Source organism: Lichenostomus cassidix, chromosome 1Aa (assembly GCF_008360975.1).
Source record: "Lichenostomus cassidix isolate B80296 chromosome 1Aa, HeHo_3.0, whole genome shotgun sequence".
NCBI lineage: Eukaryota > Metazoa > Chordata > Aves > Passeriformes > Meliphagidae > Lichenostomus > Lichenostomus cassidix.
In genome coordinates this window covers 24,857,203-24,877,632 of record NC_139480.1, presented here as the reverse complement: position 1 = coordinate 24,877,632, position 20,430 = coordinate 24,857,203, and the positions used below count along the sequence as shown (strand labels likewise).

Below are 20,430 nucleotides of genomic sequence, written 5' to 3'. Positions count from 1 at the left end.
CGCTTTGTTCCATTCTTGAACTTTGGAGCCAAAGAAAAGCAAGTCAGTTTGTAGCCTTCTCCATGGTGAGCTAGAAAGCCAAAGTAGTGTACACTCCTGCAGGAGATTTTTGAAGGGTATAACTCTTTTTCAAGAAGCACTTAAAAATAACTAGTGACTAGCATGTTCTTCAGTGATGCATGTCTTCTCTGTGGGGCCCCAAAACACTGTGCATTTCGTTAGGCAGGAAGAATATTTAAAGTCCTTAAGATATAATTAGTTACATTAAGGCAAGCCAAATATTTTATAGTTTAGCAGTGATATGACTGACTGAAATAATCAGTATGTCCAATGAATATAGTAAATGTTGGGGATAGGTGCTTTTTTATACATTTGTGCTTCAGTAGATTCAGTGTTAGTAATTGTAATATTTCAATAGTAGAGTTCAATGTGAAGCGCAAAGAGCTGAAAGACTGTAATAGCTGAGGTGCTGCTGTTCATTTTATGTGCAGATGTTTATGGTGAGACTGTTTCATAAATGCTTATTACCGTTAGCCCTTCTAAGTGTAATTTTCAGAAGAAAAAAATTCTGCAATTCAACCACCATTCCTCTCTATTCACCACACTTGTCAATCAGCTAGTTGCTGTATCTACAGGAATGGAGGTGTTATATTCTTGCAATTATCATGTCATATACTTGAAAATGTAAATGAATGTGTGTGTAAAATTAAATTTATGGGTTGTCAGCGAAGAATAAGAACCAGGAGAGCAATTACTTCTCTGCTTTCATCTTTTGAGCTCTGATACATCAAGCAGAAAACCATGCAGCTAAATGTTGGAATTAGCATTGTGCAGGTCCTGGAATGAATGGGCTAGTGTCTTTTGCTGCCTTTTCTGGCTCTTTGTTTTGGAGAGCAGTGAAATTAAGATGATTATCATCCATCAATCTATGAGAGAGCCTATGAAAGCATGAAAGGAGCTTCCTTCTCATATTTATTTTTGCTTTCTTAGAGAGTTGTCTTTTATCAGGACAGCTCCCCTTTTGTTGAAATTAATATTATTTAGGCTAATTTTGTGAGCTCCATCAAAATCACAATTGTTCTGTTTTTGTATTTCTAGCATTAAAGGAATACTAAATTTTACATGTGTGTGTTTAATAAAAAAGTAAAAATATAAGTAGATCTGATTGTTGTTACAGGAGTAGAAAATTATTATCTTAACAATGTAAAACTGGACAGCATGCTTTATGCAGAATAGACCCAGGTCATATTATAATAAAAGTTGTTGCATTTAAAACATGCAATAGTAAGGGTATACCTGTGTTGTTTAAACTGTGTTGTTTAAGTGGAACAAAGCAAAATAATCAGTGAAACACCAGAAATATTCTGACTGTACACATGTATTGATTAAGATCTAGGTTGTACAACTTTCAATAAATTAAGCACTCCAACAGCAAGCCTGTATTGATTTTGACATTAGTCTGCTATTATCATCTGTTAAACATTAACATTTTATAGATAAAGTTTTGGAAAACATAAAGAATAAGGGTAAGATATTCAGTTACTTCTTTTCAATGATTTTAGAAGTCTAATGAACAATGGTGCAGATTTGTTTGAATATGAATGTGCAGTGGGATGGAGTTTGACCTTCAGCTGTGATTTCAGTTCATCAGGATTAGTCAAGCTAGGCGATCAAGACTGCTAATGCATAATGATTTATAAAATGAAAAATGTGTAGTGACCATGCAAATGTTTCAGCTAATCAAAGAGGGGAACTTTAGCTTTGAGAAGAAAGAAAAACAAGGGCATGTCAAGGCCTAAACCAAAGATGTATGTAAAATAATCTGAGCAGCTTGATTAGCCAGAGTGAGATTAGAAGTTGCATTATTGGCCTTTAAACATATGGTGTAGCATATTATATATCACCTATAATCTCTACTACAGCAGGAGTACGGACAGCTTGTTTTCCACTACCTGTAAATAGAAAATACTTTAATCTTTCCTAAAATGTTTACCTGTAATTGGAGAAGTGTCCGATAACAGAAAAAAGCTGTAAAGATAAAGTTCTGTAAACCAGGATTACACAACAAAGCACGCTCTGGTATATTAAATTAATTAAAATGTAGATAGATTAATAATAATAAATTAAATTCCACTGTAAACCGGGAAAACAGGAGTCCTGATACACAATGGATATATCTTTGTTACTTTGTTATTTTTCCTGTTGCATGCTTCCTAGTGTTTTTCTGTTGATAAACATTAGTACTTTGTATCAGAATGTGTATTTTCAGAAGCATGTAACCTTATCTAAACTGCATAAAACTCGGCAATATATATTGTCAGTGTATAGGGATCATTGTGTGTTCTTGTTCTCTTGTTATGAACAGCTTACAAATATCACTCAGTTTATTCTCAGCTCTTTTTAGTGCCATAGAACCAGGAAGATTCAAAAGGTTATTATTATGGTAAACACTCCACACGTATACCAAAGTAGGAAGAGAAGGAATGCAGTAGTTTCATCTTTTAAAAATAATTGTTTCCTGCTGAAAATCCCAATCCTGTACTGTGTGTGGTTTCACACCTACATTTATTTTTGAAAGGAGGATCCTACAGAAAGGTTCTCCATTAAATGTTTAATTACACATCTTTCAATAAGCCAGAGAGACTTGTCTTACTGAACAGTTCCATTCTCAGATCTGTCACTTAAAATATGATGTGAATTTGGATTAATTACTTAAAGGTGGTGACTTGTTTCCTCTGTCTGTAACAAAGAAGTAATTCCTACCTACCTTAAACTGGCTCTGAATATGACTAATATATGTGATTTTGTGACTCTCCTCAAAAGCACTGAAAACTAAGGGAAGGATTTGTTGTAATTTTCATTATCAATACCTGACTTTCAAAATAAAAGGGACTTGGAATAAAAATAGTGTCTTCTCTAGTTGTACTTGATGAGATTGGTCAACACTTCTTGAAAATATGTGTACAGTTTTTCAAGGCTTCTGAAAAATGCAAAAGCTTATTACAGGTGCGAGCTACCTATCCATTTTTGCCATTAAGAATATGATTTTTATAGGTAACACGTGAAAATATAAATTTATATGATTCCTGTTATCAATTAGTTCATAGGAACAATAGATGAGTGTTTACCTGGAAAGCTTTTATGCAGCTGAAGATGAATTTTTAATATGCAACAAAAGAGTGGTGTTAAATTAGAGCCTTAGTCATTGCTATTTCTCTATTAAATTGAGCTGGGATAAATCCAGATTTTTTATTCTTCAAAGAAGTTCTGTCTTCATTTTTGCGGCCATGTTCATCTATCTAATTTCAAATATGAATACTTTCATTCTGAGTCTTAGCTTCTGTTTAATTTGTACATTCACCAGCAGTAATAAAGCAATTTACTATTGTTCTTGCCTGAAATAGCACTTACATGTGTTAAAAATGGTTTGTTTACCTATCTTTAATTTTATTTAGCAGGATTTATAAAATAATCCAAAGAAATGAGGAACAGCCTGCAACAAAAAAATTAGAAACTTCAAAATATCCATGGATATCCATCTGGGTCCATCACGGGGCCAACAGATTTGTGTGCTCTTCCGAGACTGCCCCACTCATTGTGTTTTGTAGGATTGCATACCCAGTCATCTTCATGGCAATGTTAGGAGTTCAATTTCTTTGAGGATGCCGTGTGACAAATAGGTTAAAGCTATAAATCATGTTTCAATTTGTCACTTCAATTTTTTGTGAGAGGTTTAACAAAGAATTTTGGGGAGTTTGTGGTCTGCTCAAAGGAATGACCCTGTCTCTTCACTGGGTCACTCTACCTGAACTGATTTTAGATGCATTGAGAGATTTCCATGAAAAAGAGATTGTCTCTCTGCTACATTTTTGTAAAATCAGATTGGCAATCTTGAAAAACAGAGACACTAAATCAAAGAAATATACCTAATGCATATAATTGGCCCTAAAATAGCAGGTATTGGATAGTCTTCCAGTCCAGATAGCACAGTAACACTATGCCAGTGAGGAACAGAGTACAGTCTGGTGTATCACTGAAGGCTGTGAAGTGTACCAATCTATCTTACCTAATGGTAATTAGAGAAATCTCTTTGCTTAATGCATTCTGCTAATGTAAATTTCAAGCAGTTTTCAAAATGCCTTGTCCTTTATCTGTGGGAAAGAATATATGTATAAGGTGTGATACACAAATATGTATCATCATATAAAATTCTTCTAAAGGCAATATTATCTACATAAATCTGTATTTTTACTAATGATCTTGACTGCCAGGTTTTTTTGTGCTTCTGTCTATCATCCTGAAAAGCAGGTATATATAGGTCTCTAGCTTATACAGTTGAAAGGAACTGTTAAAAATTACAGGAAAAACAAATTTTGAGAGAAAGGCTGTCAGAATGCAAAGCCAATGTGTCTCCAAGTATAAGAGCATGTACGCAGCTAGGAAGGTTCAGAGCAGATACTGCAAAAGCTAACAAAAATATGCTTGGTGAAGGGGAATCTGTATTTCAGACTGAGGAGTAGAGGACTTTTGTAGCATCATGAGTTTTGCTAAATATCTTACTGGCTGGAGTCTTTAGCACAGACTATGAGCAAATCAGTCCCAGTTACAGAGTTAAATTGATTTTCACTCTGTTTAGATCAAAAGTTTTACATGTGTGTTTGAAAATACACAAGCTGGGAAGGATAGAAGGAATGTAAAGATAAAAGTGCAACAGCTTCATATTTTGGTACGTATTATATTAAGTAAGCATGTAAGTGTTTGGAAAGTTCTTGCAGGGTTTAAAGTTTAAAGGTAACGGTTTAATTGGGAAAGAATCCATCTTCCTCTCTGCCTTCTAATATCTGTGTGACATGTGGCAGTTGAATAGCATCACTTAGATAAAATTGTTACAAGAAGACAAATTCAGATCTCAAGTAAACAGAAGAAATTCTTAGTGTTTCCAGAGGGAATTGAAGAGTGACTCCAGTCAGTGAATTTTGTTCTTTGCTCATGCATCCCAAAGTTGTAAAAACCTGTTTGTCTTGCCTTTAGGACTTGCTAAACTTAGAATGAAACATTATTGTATAGACGTGTGATTTTTCCTATGCTACAAAACTAGATGTTACAAAGTGTAACAACCAGAAATAATCATATGAAAGTTAGACATCTACTCGAAGGGAGTCTTCACTCAACGGTGAGACAGACATATTCACAGTGTGGGCTTAGTTCCATGGTAAAATAAATGCCTAAACTAAACCAGATAAACTTTGCTCATGATTTCTTTATTCTATTGACTATGGAAGGAGTACAGTGATAGGTGAGCTTAAATTCCTCCCCACAAGTTTTTGAGTGGAAATCTCGTTTGTCTTTTCCATTCTTATTTTAGAGTAAAACCTTCAGAATTTTTATTATTAAAATTTATTTGAAGTTTGAAAAGGATTATCAGACTTTTTAGTAAAGGCTGGTATGTTTACTTTCAGACTCTTAATTATTCAATGTTTTAAGACCATAGTTTATGCTGTGATGAATTGTGTGAAAAGTGGCACTCTGTGTAATATTATATGAGGTAATTTCTTCTAAAAGTAAATTTCAGCAGACTTATGTTTCTTTTTTCCTCTGTTTCATTTATACAAAGTCTTTTGGGATAGATTCAAGTAATAGAAACATTACAAGAGTTTTTCCTCTTTAAATTGGCTCATGATTTAATTTATTAATAATAATATTATTTTTGCTGATTTACAGAAGACTGGAATGTCCCACAACATCTCACAAAGCAGTATTTATATGCCAGCTTGCTATTATATACAGAAAAAAACATTTGAATTTTGCTAGACAAGCGAATGGCTGCTTTTTCATGAGTGGAAAGCCTGGCTTGCTGACAGCTGTTTGACCATGTCCTGGTTAGCTGGAGCAATGGTCTCACTTTGTGTTCCTGCCACAGCGCTCAACAAACACCCCAGGCTCTGTCATAGGACTTTTCTCTCCTACATTCAGAATGAAACATACTTGCTGTGTCTTTCCAACTCACACATATATTCCTGAGAATATTATCCCAACTTTCAGTTTTCAGTTAGGAGCACTGAGAACACGATTCTCTCCACAGAGACCAGGTGACTGAGGTGGCAGCCCCTGCTGTGTACTCTGATATGTCCGTGACATTTTTATTCCTGTATAAATCAGACCTTCTTAAAAGACTAGCTGAGCAAGAAAGTTTGTCTTCTACCGAAGTGATGTGTTATGCAAATTTTTTTTTAGGCTGAGTGTCTTTATTGTGGAAAACATTTACTGCTTTAAGATACTTATTTTACTGTCTGCCTTAATCATATCGTTTGAAACGGTCTCAATAGATTTTTCTATTCGTAACATTATGACATTTGATAAGATGATTGATTATGAAGTGTTGAGAGCCCTGCCATGTGATCATTTATTTTTAAATACACATTTGTACTAGCCAATGCTTAAATTTCTTGCAGGAATACATAAGAGATGTGAAACGTAGAGCTTGAGTCTGATCGAAAATGATGCCTCTGGAAATAGAGTGCCACAGTACTGTGGCCTTAAAATAACAGATTCTGACTGAAAATGGAACTTTGCAGTGATAAATACCATGTAAAAAATTATGGTCCATCTTTGGTACAAAATAAAAAAGATGTACTGCTGTAGTGCAGGCAAAGTAAAATGTGTTTGACGATGATATCTTTCTTTCCCTGTGCAGGTGCCTGTGTCAGTGGCCATGATGACTCCCCAGGTGATCACCCCTCAGCAAATGCAGCAGATTCTCCAGCAGCAAGTGTTGTCTCCGCAGCAGCTTCAAGCACTTCTCCAGCAGCAGCAAGCAGTTATGTTGCAGCAGGTAATGTGTGTTACCTGCTTTGGACTGTTAGCACAGGGCATTCACACAAATGTCAGCCAGATTTTATGGATCTTGTTTTGTGATATTCCATTGCTCATTACACCAAAAAGAATGAAAATAAATGTGAAAATTCGCAGTCTCTAATTTTTTTTTTTTTAATTGCAGAAGTGTGAAATTACACTTTGAAACATTAAATATTATATTAAAACCAGCAACAGCAGTGGCAGATGCATTACAAATACCAAACAAATTGATGTTTAAATTTTCAAGCGCTCAGGCACATTTTAATTGTAGACCTGCCAAAGGAAGTGCAAATAGAGTTGTAGATAATTGTTGCTTTAAAATTCATAACACTGTAGTGCTCCCTTTAGTCACATAAATGGTATGCGGTTATGAAATTTGAACTTAACAGCTTGTTTCATCAGGGGAAAAGGTTTTTTATTTTGTTTTTTTACATACTAAAAATTTGTCCCAGATAAGGCTAAAATGAAGAAGGTTGCTGTTTCCTTAGCACCAAATCTGTCAGCTAATTGAGAAATACGTGAACTTGTTACTCTTACAATAATGATAGTGTCAGTGATCAGTGCCTTGGTGTAACACTGAGTGGATTTTTGGGTGCATGCTTAATTGTCATAGAGAAAATGATGTGTCTGTCATAGTCATAGTTCAATCACTGAACTGTATGTTTAAACATTTTAATATCCAGTACTGTGATCATTACAGGCAATTCACCTTCAGTTGTGAAGCCAGCATCCTGCTAAGCAGATTGACAGATTAATTACTTTTTTCCCCTCAGAAGCAGACAGTTTTGTTTGGCCTTAGTGACTTGTAGGTTTCTTGAGAGTGGATGAGTGCAGCTTCTGATTTGTTATATAGGACGTGTGAGGAACTTAGGCATAGTTATTTGAGGAGTTAATTTGGCTCTTGCATTCCCTTTAGAATACAGATTTTCTATACCCTTCTGTTTAGGATATTTTGGAATCTGCATTGGAAAATTTCAGAACCGCCTTGGAAAAAAATGTATGTAGATCTGCCTCTTCAAATCACATTTTTTTGTTATGAGGTGATTCTTAATGGCTACGCTACCATATGCCAATCTAGAAGAGTTTAGGAGATTTATAATACTTGAAACTTTTGCCTTTATTTATTAAAGTCAAAATGGTTTATTCAGCAACAACTACAAGAGTTTTACAAGAAACAGCAAGAGCAGTTACATCTTCAGCTTTTGCAGCAGCAGCAGCAACAGCAGCAGCAACAGCAACAACAGCAGCAACAACAACAGCAGCAGCAGCAGCAACAGCAACAGCAGCAGCAGCAGCAGCAGCAACAACAGCAGCAACAGCATCCAGGAAAGCAAGCAAAAGAGGTAGGAGCTAAGACCCTTGCTGACGCACACTAGTCTGTGCTGTCAGAAGCTTGCAAAAGACCAGTTTAGATCCTTTCCTGTAGCAAGGATGCAGCTATCAAAGATTTGTTCTTATATCTTTACTGGGCTTAATAGCAGTGCTGGTATAATTCTCCTGCTCCCCTTTCTGAGACATAGGATTTGAGCAGTGTAGTGCTGCTGTCGTCTAATGTTCGCTAATGAATCTGAGTGTGCCAAGAATAAACTGTGTGGTGGACTCGGTACTGATTATCCTGTATTCACTGGCAATCTGTGTTGGGGAAGGAGCCTTACTTTGCTCAGTGGCACAGCTCAGAAAGCATGCAAATTTAGTCCATGGCTGAAAAAGAGCGATTGAGCACAGATTTCAAAGTCACAGGCCCCTGATTAATGAACTGCTACTGTAGGTTTGAAGTGGCGAGTAGAAAGTTACAGTTTGATGTGCTCATAAATCAACCTGACAAGTGGGTTTCTCAGGCCTAGCTTGCACTTGTCAGCAAACTGCATCAAATATAAACATAATACAAACAAAACATGTTGAAGTAGTTAAATTGATCAGCAGGTATCCTAGACGTTGTCTTCAAGCTGCCCATTATGCAAACGTCGAGGAAGCAGTTGTGACCTCCTGAGGCTTTGTTTCTGTTTGGATTTGTGAATAGAATTTCAGACAGCCATCAACTACGGAATAGAAATTGCTCCCTTATTTCTCCGGAGGCTCTGGGCAATCCACATGACTTGCTCCATTATGCAGTCTGTTTTCCAGTGAGCGCATCAGAAGTTTCTCTTTTCCCCAAACTAGAAAGGAAAGGTCTTCCACAGCAGCTTGTCTTTTTCTGAAGTGTGACTGCCTTCTCATACCCTCCTGAGTCTTTGAAAACTCAAGTTTGTCTTGAAATGCCTCACAAAATTGGAACCTGTACTTTTGCTCCATAATAGGGCATTTCGTTGCCTTGAATGCCATGCTCCTTGTAATATATTCCAACATGAAAAGAGAGTGAGCTAACAGGCCAGTGAAAGGAAGGCTACATCCCAGTTTACTAATAGATCACTGGAGACCATGTTTATGGGCCACTGCAGACCAAACTTAGTCAATTGGAAAAACAAGAGTGCCTTCAAATCACAGGCTGCTGTAAAAAGTTATATGTTTAGCATAGATAAATTTGTTATCATCTGCCATGAGCTGAGCTTTTTTTTTTCGTTTCAAACAGCTGTTATATACTTTGTCTTGACCCTTTTCTTTAGTGTGTCATTAAGTGTATCTTGCCATTATCCCTAATACCTAATAGCCTGTATGAATATAATAGAAAATTTCAAACACTTTCACTGCCTGGGTATTCTACAAATAGCATTATTATTTAATAACTGAGATTAAAAGGAAAGAAGTTGATTTTATGTTTTTAGCTTTCCAGCCTTTACTGCGCACTTTACTTTTTGCTGCATTTGCTTTTTCTTCCCCCCCCCCTTCTCTTTGTAGCAGCAGCAGCAGCAGCAGCAGCAGTTGGCAGCCCAGCAGCTTGTCTTCCAGCAGCAGCTCCTCCAGATGCAGCAACTTCAGCAGCAGCAACATCTGCTGAACCTTCAGCGTCAGGGACTCATTTCCATCCCACCTGGCCAGTCTGCTCTTCCTGTCCAGTCTCTGCCACAAGGTATTTGAGTAATATATGGTTGGAGAAATTTTTAATTTCACAACTTTTTAACCCTTTCTTTTGCATGTGAACTTCAGAAGTTTCCCACTATGACACATAAGCATACTTTGCAATTGAAACTTATATTCATATTACCAAATTTACTGGAGGCTGATAAATTTTACAGCATACTCTTATGGGAAAAAGGGCAGCATTTTTTAGTGTTTTTTCCTAGATGGAAGGTGCATATTTATTGTGCTGAAAACAATTTCTAATAGCAGCACAATTCAAGCATCACTGCTTTTCTCTGAGGAATCACTGAAATCTGATTTAGTGGAATGTTATTTCATTTAATATAAGCAAACAGGTATAAAATACATCAGACAGTGATATTAAGGCCATTCAAAACTTACTTTTTTTTCTTCTTCTTCTAAGAAAATAAAGTGTTTGGCATTGAAAAGCACTTTGAATCTTCAATTTATGACAAATGAATTTAAGGACAAGCTTTAGGATTTATTTTCTTTTCTATTCCTTTGTATTAAATAGGTTAAATAGGACAACAAGTTTTGAAGGTGGTGATTCCAATAGCAATGAACTATGACTGGCAAATAACAGTAAAGACTTTTGAAAAAAAAATTCCTTTTGTCACTTTAATCAGGATTTCTCAATGATGAAAATGAGCTCAAACTCTACTACTTGAAAGAAAATAGGGCACACACTTTTGAAAAGTAAATTAACTTGGAGATAAATGCTGCTTACATTTTAAGATAAGGTCAGTCTTCCCATCTAAAGGACTCTGTCTATAACCTGTGAGGTATGTGTTTCTGTTTATTTTATCATAGAGAGTTGAACTAAGTGTCTGTCATAAAAATTACACAATAATTTGGTCTCTGATACCCCAGCCTGAAATGAGCATTGTTTAGACTGTGTTCATGACAGGTAACATTATTTTTAATTGGGCTTTATGCATGTAATTAGTTCCTCCGCCAGATAACTATTATGAAATTCAAGCCTCAGAAATCAGGTGAATAAAACCAGAGTACACAGTATATAGAAAACAGTCTTAAAAAACCTCCAAAACCTCAAACCAAAATAAACAAAAAAACCCTAAAAACCAAAACAACAAAAAAACCAGATATTACAAATAAGTGTGTTAATTTCATACATTTTGTTGTGTAAATAAGCTATGACACAAGCATATCTAAAGTTGTAAAAGCTACAATGAAAAAGAATCCTAATACACTAAATATTATTTTTTGAGAATAGCAATGGGGAGACAAGTTGATTCATAAATTTGGACATGAAAGACTGGTAATGCTGTTTTCTTTTTGTACAATTGGCTTGGACCAGAGTCGAAAAAAGCATGAAACACAACCTCCCTCCAAACTGCTTTACCTTTTGCAATCCCCACTTGTGCCATCTGTTGCAAGAGGAATTCCTCAGGTTTTCTCTCACATTAAGCAATCCCCATAGATTTCCCTCAGCACTCCTACCCAATTGCATTGATATTCATTAGTTTAACGCGACACTCATTCATCCACTTCTAGTATAAAAACACAGAAAAAATACCTTTTTAATAGTTCTTCGGAGAAGTAGTAAACAGTTCTTTTTAAGACCTTTTTTGGCTCAAATAATTAAGTCCAACTGAACTCATGACAAAAAGGATTGATACTAAAGAAATAAGAAATTACAAAACTCTACAGTTAAAATATATAGATTGTTTTTGTTGAAGAAAATGAATATCTTTTTTGCTTTTGCCTTGATATTTTTTCATTATAATGAATTATATACAAGTATTTGATTATTCCATTTTTAAATTAAACCTTCAGAGTTGAATTAAGGTAATACACACTAGATGTGGTAAAAGTATGATTTTCTCCTTCTACTGAGCTGCAAGAGATACAAGATAGTTATACAGAAGTATTTATATGTGTAACACGAATATTTTTATATGCATCCATTCAGATTGCTCAGTTACATAAATGGCTAAAACACTGAAAGTAACACAGGGGATTTGTATTCATAAGTTGCTGGCCTTAAAGAGTCCCGTAAACCACAAATTATTATTGGCTGATAATAGAGGGGTACTGTGGGTAGGGTGCATTTGGTAGTGTGAAAAGATGTATGTTACAATTACAGCTGTGAGGTTTGCATATATAAACAGTATTTTCTTCAAGTATAGTTTCTCCATTTAAAGAACAGGAATGTTTCCCACATTTTCTTGATGGTCAGGTATTGCAAATAAGATATAATAGGTGTTTCAACATCTATTTTGTGACCAGGTCTTCACTATGCCATATCCATAACCAGTGGCTCGCTGGGAGTTACTTCCGTGTATTGCTGCATTGATGCTAGTTTAATGCAAAAAACTGTAAATCACAGCAGTAAAAAGACCCAAACAAACTAAACAAACAAAAAACCACCAAAACCACAAGCTTTGATCGGTCCGTTTTGGAAAATGAAGAACAGTTGCATGGATGGCTTTTATGCATGATAGTTTTATTAAACATTTACTGAAATATAGAGTAGATAGAGGTGAAAAGAGTTACAAAAGTAGTATCAAAATCCCCAAATTCTTGGTGTTTGTAAATTTCATAGCAAATTAGTATTTGAACTTTTATTATAGTCTGTAATTTTATTCCACTCTTGGTCCTCTTTTTGATCCTTTCCCCTTTAATATTTTGTGGAGAGGGTATTTTAAGGGTTGACACAACCCATGAAACTTTAAAACTTACCCTGCTTTTACATCCAGACTGAAATGTCTGTCAGCCATTTTACAAGTCTCTTGTAAAATGAGAGTTTGACTTTTTTAGACACAGAAACCACAAAATTGCCATAATTTACAATTAATTACAAATCCGCTTATTAACTTCATACTTTTTAAGTGCCTGCCCTTAATCCTTTTATCCTAAAAGGCAGCCTTTCAGAGTCCCCTGAAGAAGTGATAAAATTAACCAGCTGGAGCCTAGAGAGAAATTTCTTTCTGATTTAAAAAAAAAGCCCTAGGTGAGCTGGGCAGCCTGTAGGCACAGCTCCATCCCCAGCAGAAGGTTCAGGCAGGAGATCCCTGCCCATGGCACAGACCATTGCTCCAGCTGCTCCCAGCCCTCCTGCATTCACTCAGCTTGTACAGCAGCTCTTACCCAGCTCTCACAGGGTCCAAGGTTTGATGATCTCAAGTGAAATTTCTCTCACTAGAAGATGCGATATCTGATTATGTAAACAGATGGTTTTATTCTTGGTTTTAATTTTTTTTCAATACAGAATTAGTTTATTTTGTTCAACAGCAGGAGGAAGGGAAGACTTTGGAGTAAATAATGTACTTTGTATATCATGCCATCTGAGTGAATACATTATTTCATTTTGATTTGTGATTACATTTGCAGGTAACTGTTATTTACGACACTAAAATGGGTTTTTTGCAGTGTGCTGGAACATACTTCATGAAATCAGCAGTAATTACTTACCTTCGTTAAACAATTACAACTAGTATTACCATCACTCCTGTTACCCATCTCTCTAATGCAGTAAATTAGAGCCTGGCTTCTTTGCTTGCTTCTTTAAAACCTAAGTTTTTGCTGTACCAATATGATATAAACTCCAGTTTTAGGACTTGCAATCAACTCTTTTTCACTTTTTCCTTGGCTGAGTTTGCCAATGGGTGGTGGTATCTAAGGTAAAGAAGCAGGACACAAAGCAGCAGTCTAAAAATGAGGTGCTTTCATAATTTAAAAAAAAAAATCCCCTCCACCCACTTTGTTTCCACACTACCTCCAGAATTTATTATTTCTGTAAATAACTACTAATCTATTTTTAATATCTTTGTATACTTCATGGTGAGATAGATACTGAGAAGTGTTAAGAAACTTACTGTGCTTTTTCATAATTTTTTGTTGAATCTGTTTTAGTACTCTGAGTTTGTATGTTCTCAAAATAAAACATTTTCTAATAAGTAGATTTTCCAAACAATCTTTACATCTTTCTACTGTATCTTATTTACCAAACAAAATCTACTCAATGAAAAGTTTGAGTGAACAGATGCTTTCTAGTACTTCTGAGGACCAGAAATGTGAACTCTTTAATAAAAAGAAGTAAAAAAAAAAAAGAAAAAAATAGCAGTAATTTGATTCAAACATCATCAGTATTTTGAATGTTTTGCATTCCAGCAGATCTAGATACTGTGCCCATGTGTTACCTAATTTCAGTTGTGGAGATGAAATACAGAAGACAGATTTTAAGATACCTTTGGACCAAACCATGTCAGGCTGAAAAACCTGGCTTTAAAATCATGAGATCTCTGGGCTTCACATTCCTTTCTGCATTTAATCTGGTATTCTTCAAAAGAGAGATGTCAAACTTACAGAGTCTGGCAGTGACAGAAGGTGTATGTATTTCTTATGAAAGAATCTTTCAAAATCTGGGTTTCCTATCTTAGCTGCATGTTTGGTGGCAAGATAAGAGAATGCTCACAGCCCTTCTCTTGCCTGTGTTTTGTAGTCTTCAGGCAAAAGCATATTGTACTGCAGGTTTCCATGACTTTATGCAAACTTGAGCCAGACAACCCTAACATGTATGTATGAATACATTCAACGAGACATTGCTTTTTGTGACCTAGGATGGATCCTGGAAACTACAAGTTTCCAAGCTGCAGCTGGAGTGGAGAGCAAGTTTAAGCTCTTTTTTGGTTTATGTTTAATATATGAATTTATGAATTTATGTTTTACTACATGTTGATTGTGCTGGTAAAACAACATCAGCTTTATTGTTGGCATTAATCCATTAATAACACTGAGCTCATTATATGAAACTCTTTATTTTGTTATATTAGTGGGGCTCTCTTTCATTTTATAGCTGGCTTAAGTCCTGCTGAGATTCAGCAGTTATGGAAAGAAGTGACTGGAGTTCACAGTATGGAAGACAATGGCATTAAACATGGAGGGCTAGACCTCACTACTAACAATTCCTCCTCTACTACCTCCTCCACCACTTCCAAAGCATCACCACCAATAACTCATCATTCCATAGTGAATGGACAGTCTTCAGTTCTAAATGCAAGGCGAGACAGGTAATTCTGATGAGATTTCAACTGTGCTTATCATTTGACATAAAGCTCTTGTATAACATCTGAAGTCACATTATTTCCAATCAAAAATAGCACTTAATACAGGTTACTTAAGAGATTGTGGAGACCTGGTTTTTCAGAGTTGTTTATCAATAGGGTGTAATTTTCAATAATGATGTCTAATTGTGCAGACGCAACAAAATTACCTGCATGTGGTTTTATAACACATGAACTTATGGTTGCTTGGGTAAAAGTTAAAAATCACAGAATAGAGTGGGATGGTGTAGAGTTATAAATGCACATTTGTGGGCACTTTTGTAGGTGCATAGTTTCATTCATATTTGAGTTGACACACCTGGCAGTCAGGCCCTTACTGTTGAATCACATCCTGGTTTCGTTGACAATACACATCTATATGAGTTGTCAAGGCTGTAATTCAGTGCAAGTATTCTATGTTAAAAGTGCTTCTAAACAATACATTAAAACAGTTCTCATGTTTGTTTCTTGTGAAAAGAACCACTGAATTTTCCTTCTTTCATGCATGACACTAATGAAGTTGACATATTTCATACAAATTTTCAGTGGTGTTAGTGTAATACAGTGGAATTCCCCCATATGGATGAAGTTAAAATAATTTTTCAGACACACTGACAGATATTATTTACTGTTCCTTAATTTCAAGTAATGGATTAAATGCAAGAGGACGTAGTATCTGTAGCACTTACCAGTAAATATATTAGTGTTGTCAGATATTGATGATCTCAATATAATATGAAATTTAATTGTGTCTATATAACCTAAATTGTAAGTAATTTTAATTTCAAACAAATTTTCCATTTAAGTATTTTTAAACTTATAATATGAGACTATGATTTCAGTATCTCTCATCCTCTTGGGAGACTGATAACAGTTTTCCAGCATTATTTTGTGTTATTTAAAAATCTGAATACCTTTATAGCAGTACTTTTAGTTAGTATTACTTTTGTGGTTATATCTTATGGAATGACTCTTTGCTTCTGGATGTCTCCCCCATCCACGGAACAATTCCCTAAATTATTTTGATAACTCATCATGGATGAAACTAATGCAGAGGTTCCAGAAAAAGGCATGGAGTATAGCTAGGTATTTTTATGAAGCCAAATATGCTTTTGTTAACAAAGCAATGCTTGTTAACAAAAATATTTATTAATGGTAGCGACTTTATTTTTATACACATTGAGCAGAAAATTCAATTTTTTTGAACATTCACAATATTCAGAAATTCTGACTGTCATTCTTCAATATTTATGCTCAGAATTGATCAGTTCTGAGTGTATTTTTTATTTATAGGTAAATTTTACACCAAGGTCATATGGCATAATTAGCATACGGTATTATACAGTCATCTTATTTTTTCATCCTTTATTAACAGTCATCTTTGGCTCTATTTCTTCTCTAATTGGAACATCATCTAGCCTTGGCAGTTGAACTATTCAATAGAACGATTAAATTTTTCTGACTGCTCTGAGCTAAATTGACCTGTTTTGACCTGTTTGTCACTGATCGTAACCTGACAGGCGCTAGCAGCCTCCAACGATTATGGCTTTTGAGAGGAATCTGATGCCTTATTCTTTTGCTACAGCTCGTCACATGAGGAGACTGGGGCCTCCCATACTCTCTATGGTCATGGAGTTTGCAAATGGCCTGGCTGTGAAAGCGTTTGTGAAGATTTTGGACAATTTTTAAAGTAGGTGGATTTTTATTCATTGGTACAAAATTGTTCAAGGCAAGGGAAAGTGAAAGATGGCAAACAAAGTTTTACTGTAAACCATATCAGAGATTTTTTCTGTATTTCAAGGAACTGGATAATCGAGGCTATCTGCAGAGGGTCAAATTGTTATCCTTTCTTTCATGTTGAACACTTTTGCAGGCCTTTCAATAGCACTGTGTTTAATCCTCTTATTATCCTTTACTGAAATGGAGCCTCAGAAAATTTGAAGAGATGCTTTAGATTTTATATTGGATAGTAGGAGTATGAAAAAGCATATTTTAAATTCTGACAGTTTGTGTGAAGTGGGAATTACTGTGTATAGTATAAATAAAAAAGCACAAAGGATTAAGCATGACCATTTAACTCTCACTTGCTAGTCTATTTTTGCTTTTATTCTTGTATGTGTGCAAGATACATAGAAAAAACCCCACAATGTACAGGTGGGTTTGCACCTTTCAGGACTGAACAGTGATGTCAAAAGTTTTCATTTTTCAGCATTTGGTTTAGCCAGCTATTTTCTAAATCAGAGCGTTTAGGAAATAAGTGACACAGCTTTTCCTTTTTATATGCAGCTTCAAATTGCAATGGGGTTCTGCAATTTTTTTTTTTTTTAATTTCAAAGTATTTACTAGTATTTCTGTGTTCATTTAAATTTTCAACAACAGCACCGATTTTCTACCCACGTACATTACGGACTGGTCTTTGTTAGAAGAGCCGTACTCATTTGGCATGCAATAGATCTTAATGGAAAGCTACAGATAGGCTTATATAGATGAGTAACTTCAGGGGCTGAGACTCTTATGTTGTCATGGTGCAGCTAACAGGGTGAATGAACTGTTTCATGCTTCATCAACAATTAAGTTAATTAGCTCATTTGAAATTGCACTGCTTTGTTGCCAGGATGTTGGCAGAAACATCAAAAAGATGTGTTTACAAATGGCAAACTACAGGGTATATAACAGAAGCACCTTAACAGCAGACCATAACTACTCAGTATCACAATAACTTTTGTAATAGAATTATAGCAATACTATTCATAAAGTATTTGCAATGCTTTCTCTGTCTTTCAGTTTTAAATTAAGTAACTTACACTGACTTGCAAATTGTGTATCGGTATTACTCCTGACAAATTTTTGTTTATTAGTGTATTAAATGGAATGTCAAAACAATGGCTTATTATCAAAGAAAACTGTACAGGATTTAAAAGAACCTGATTTACATAAGTTTGTATTAAAAGGAAAATGAAATCTCCCAAATTCAATGTAGTGTTCTAAGTATTATTAATAAGAAGAATTTAAAGTCATTTAGCTTAAGCATTTTCCTTTTCAAAAAAACCGTACGTTTTCTGAATACGTCCATCCATCTAGCCTATAGTGATGCTAATTCTTTGGGCAGACTTTGCACATCCATTATGTCAGGTCTCTTGTTATAATCCATGATCAGTAAAACCATTTTGATTAAGGCAGTGTAGCGCTAGGTTTACAGATGCTCTTGCTTTCCTGAACCAAATAACCCTGGAAAATGTGAAAGTGACATATAACATCTTGATAATTCTGGTGCAAGGCCAATCAGGGTTTACAACAGTGTCATGGCTTTTTGTCCTATACATCAGCAGAAGATGTCCGAGAATATTTTGTCATTTTATCTTTTCATTCAAGTCTGTCTACTGTGCCCTTAAAACGTATAAGAAGTCATGATGCTGAGTAGGAGAGTTTGTTTATGAAATAGACATATTCCTTCATTTTACACTAGCATTAAGATGGAAATCAATACACAAGCTTGCATTAGGTTCTTTAGTACCTTTTCATGTTCACACTAATGCAAAATCCCCATTACAATTAAAAAACATTTTCTTTCAATTAAATATCAACTTTTAGTAGAAAGATTGACCATTTTTCCAACCCATTAACTTTATAGGGGATGACAGGACTAATGGCTGTAGTTTTCAAGGCTTTGCTCTTAGTCTAATCTTTGTTGCGATGTTTCAGGTTTTCTGACTTGAAACAATATGATACCTGTGTTAAGAGAGTTAATGCAAGTATACTGTACCAAAATGAAATATTAATAAGGTGCACTACCCAAGTCTAGTAGTCTGTATTTCTGTAATATGCTTATGACAACTTTGAAGAGTGCCTGGTTTATGAAGTGAACTGCAACTTCTGCTCAGAAAATGGTTTACCAGCAGTAATCTGGTAAATCTTGATCTAAAAAAATCCAAGCAGAGGCTCCAAGGAGGATTAGGACGCCAGCTGGGCTTCACTTTACTAATAAGGGAAATGATTCAGGGTGAAGTGCCAAATAATTTTCAATAAATTACTTATAGCCACAAAAGACATTTTGGCCATATTTTTTTTAATCAAATATGAATTGTTTCTATTTTGAAGATAATTTGAGGACATTCCAATTAGCTACAATACTTTTCAGGTATTTTGATTGGCTCAAGAAGTTTCACATCAAGTGGAACTGGTTTAATGCTGGGAAATATATGGAATGGTTTCAAGAAAGTACAGTGCATCTTCTTCATAGTAAATTGCTGTTCATGTAACAAAACCTAAACCTATATCTTTTCTTTGGTATCCTTCAACTACAGACACAAACCCAGTTTATATTTCCATCTTTGTAAGATGATACTAACTTACAGTTGCTCATGCATGCAAGATCAGTTTGACTATTCAGTAAAAACAGCTTTTGGCTTAAAAAATATTTCAAAATTTAAAGACAAATCAGAAAATATCTTTAGATAGCTAGAGAAAAAGATTACAAGATTTAAAGAAAATTCTGGGCACTGACATGATTAGAAAAGTGTCAAAATTCTTATGAAAATTTGGAACTTTGCTGTGAAAAAGTGTCGATAGAAACTAACCATTTTCTGGTCTCTAAGTGAGGAGCCCAATAGATCTCTTAAAACATTTATTATTGTTCTTCATGATGTTTTTTTTAATGTCAGAGTGCAATAACATGTAACAAAACTTCAGGATATTTTGTCTGCAAAATGAATTATCATTCCATTGGTCCTAAGTCAGTTTGAGTAGGAAGGATTTGACTTTTAGTGCTTAAACCAAAAAGTTTACAATAAAACATTCCAGCCAGCAGACAAGTGTTCCCTAACCTGCATGCAGCAGATGCCATCAAACAACACAAGCTAGAGTACAAAGACTGGTAATGTTTTCATCCATAGAGACAACGGAAAAAAAATCATGCTAGAGAAGATAGACCAGCTTTCCAACAGATGTTTATATCTGGGGCACGAGAGCATGTTTAAAAGTCTACAGAGAATAGTGACCAAGCATCATAATCAGGATGTTAGAAACAAAACCATATAAAGAAATAACTTAATGAAATATAATTAGTGCAATATAAAAATTGCTGGTTCTATTTTTTTCTTCTTTCAGCTGCAAAGTGTACAGCATTATTTACTTTCTTACCTAGTGTACATTGTTGGGTTTTTTTGGTCCCTGGCTAGGTGGTATGGCTGTAAAATGATGACCTCAAGAATCTTCTTTGAACTTGTCAGAATGTTGTTTCTTTTGGTAACAGTGCCACCATCTCTCAAAACTAAGGCATCTGACATAATCAGCTAAATGAATAGTGACAGCTAACATTTTGTATTTAAACTCCTGTCAGTGTTTAAACATAAAAAGCTTGATGCAAAATAAATCAAACACCACTGATATGCAAGTGAAACATTTTGTTAAAACAATCCCTGACACACTTGGATTCCAAGCTGATCTCACTTTGGCTTTTGAAATGTTGCAAGCAAAAATGAATTTGAAATTC

At 35.1% G+C, this 20,430-nt stretch overlaps 1 protein-coding gene across 6 annotated transcripts in view; it reads left to right on the top strand.

Annotated features, from left to right (window-relative positions):
- Positions 1 to 20,430, top strand: part of FOXP2 (forkhead box P2) — a 403,188-nt gene that overhangs the window by 333,826 nt on the left and 48,932 nt on the right. For 5 of the 6 annotated variants that reach the window (XM_085042858.1, XM_085042864.1, XM_085042870.1 and 2 more), the window contains 5 exons: positions 6,695 to 6,832; positions 8,004 to 8,198; positions 9,691 to 9,862; positions 14,693 to 14,906; positions 16,525 to 16,629. In XM_085042858.1, coding sequence (XP_084898984.1) covers positions 6,695 to 6,832; positions 8,004 to 8,198; positions 9,691 to 9,862; positions 14,693 to 14,906; positions 16,525 to 16,629 — 824 coding nt within the window. Of the gene's footprint in view, positions 1 to 6,694; positions 6,833 to 7,801; positions 7,853 to 7,985; positions 8,199 to 9,690; positions 9,863 to 14,692; positions 14,907 to 16,524; positions 16,630 to 20,430 lie in introns of all 6 variants that reach the window. The other variant, XM_085042895.1, reaches the window with a different exon arrangement.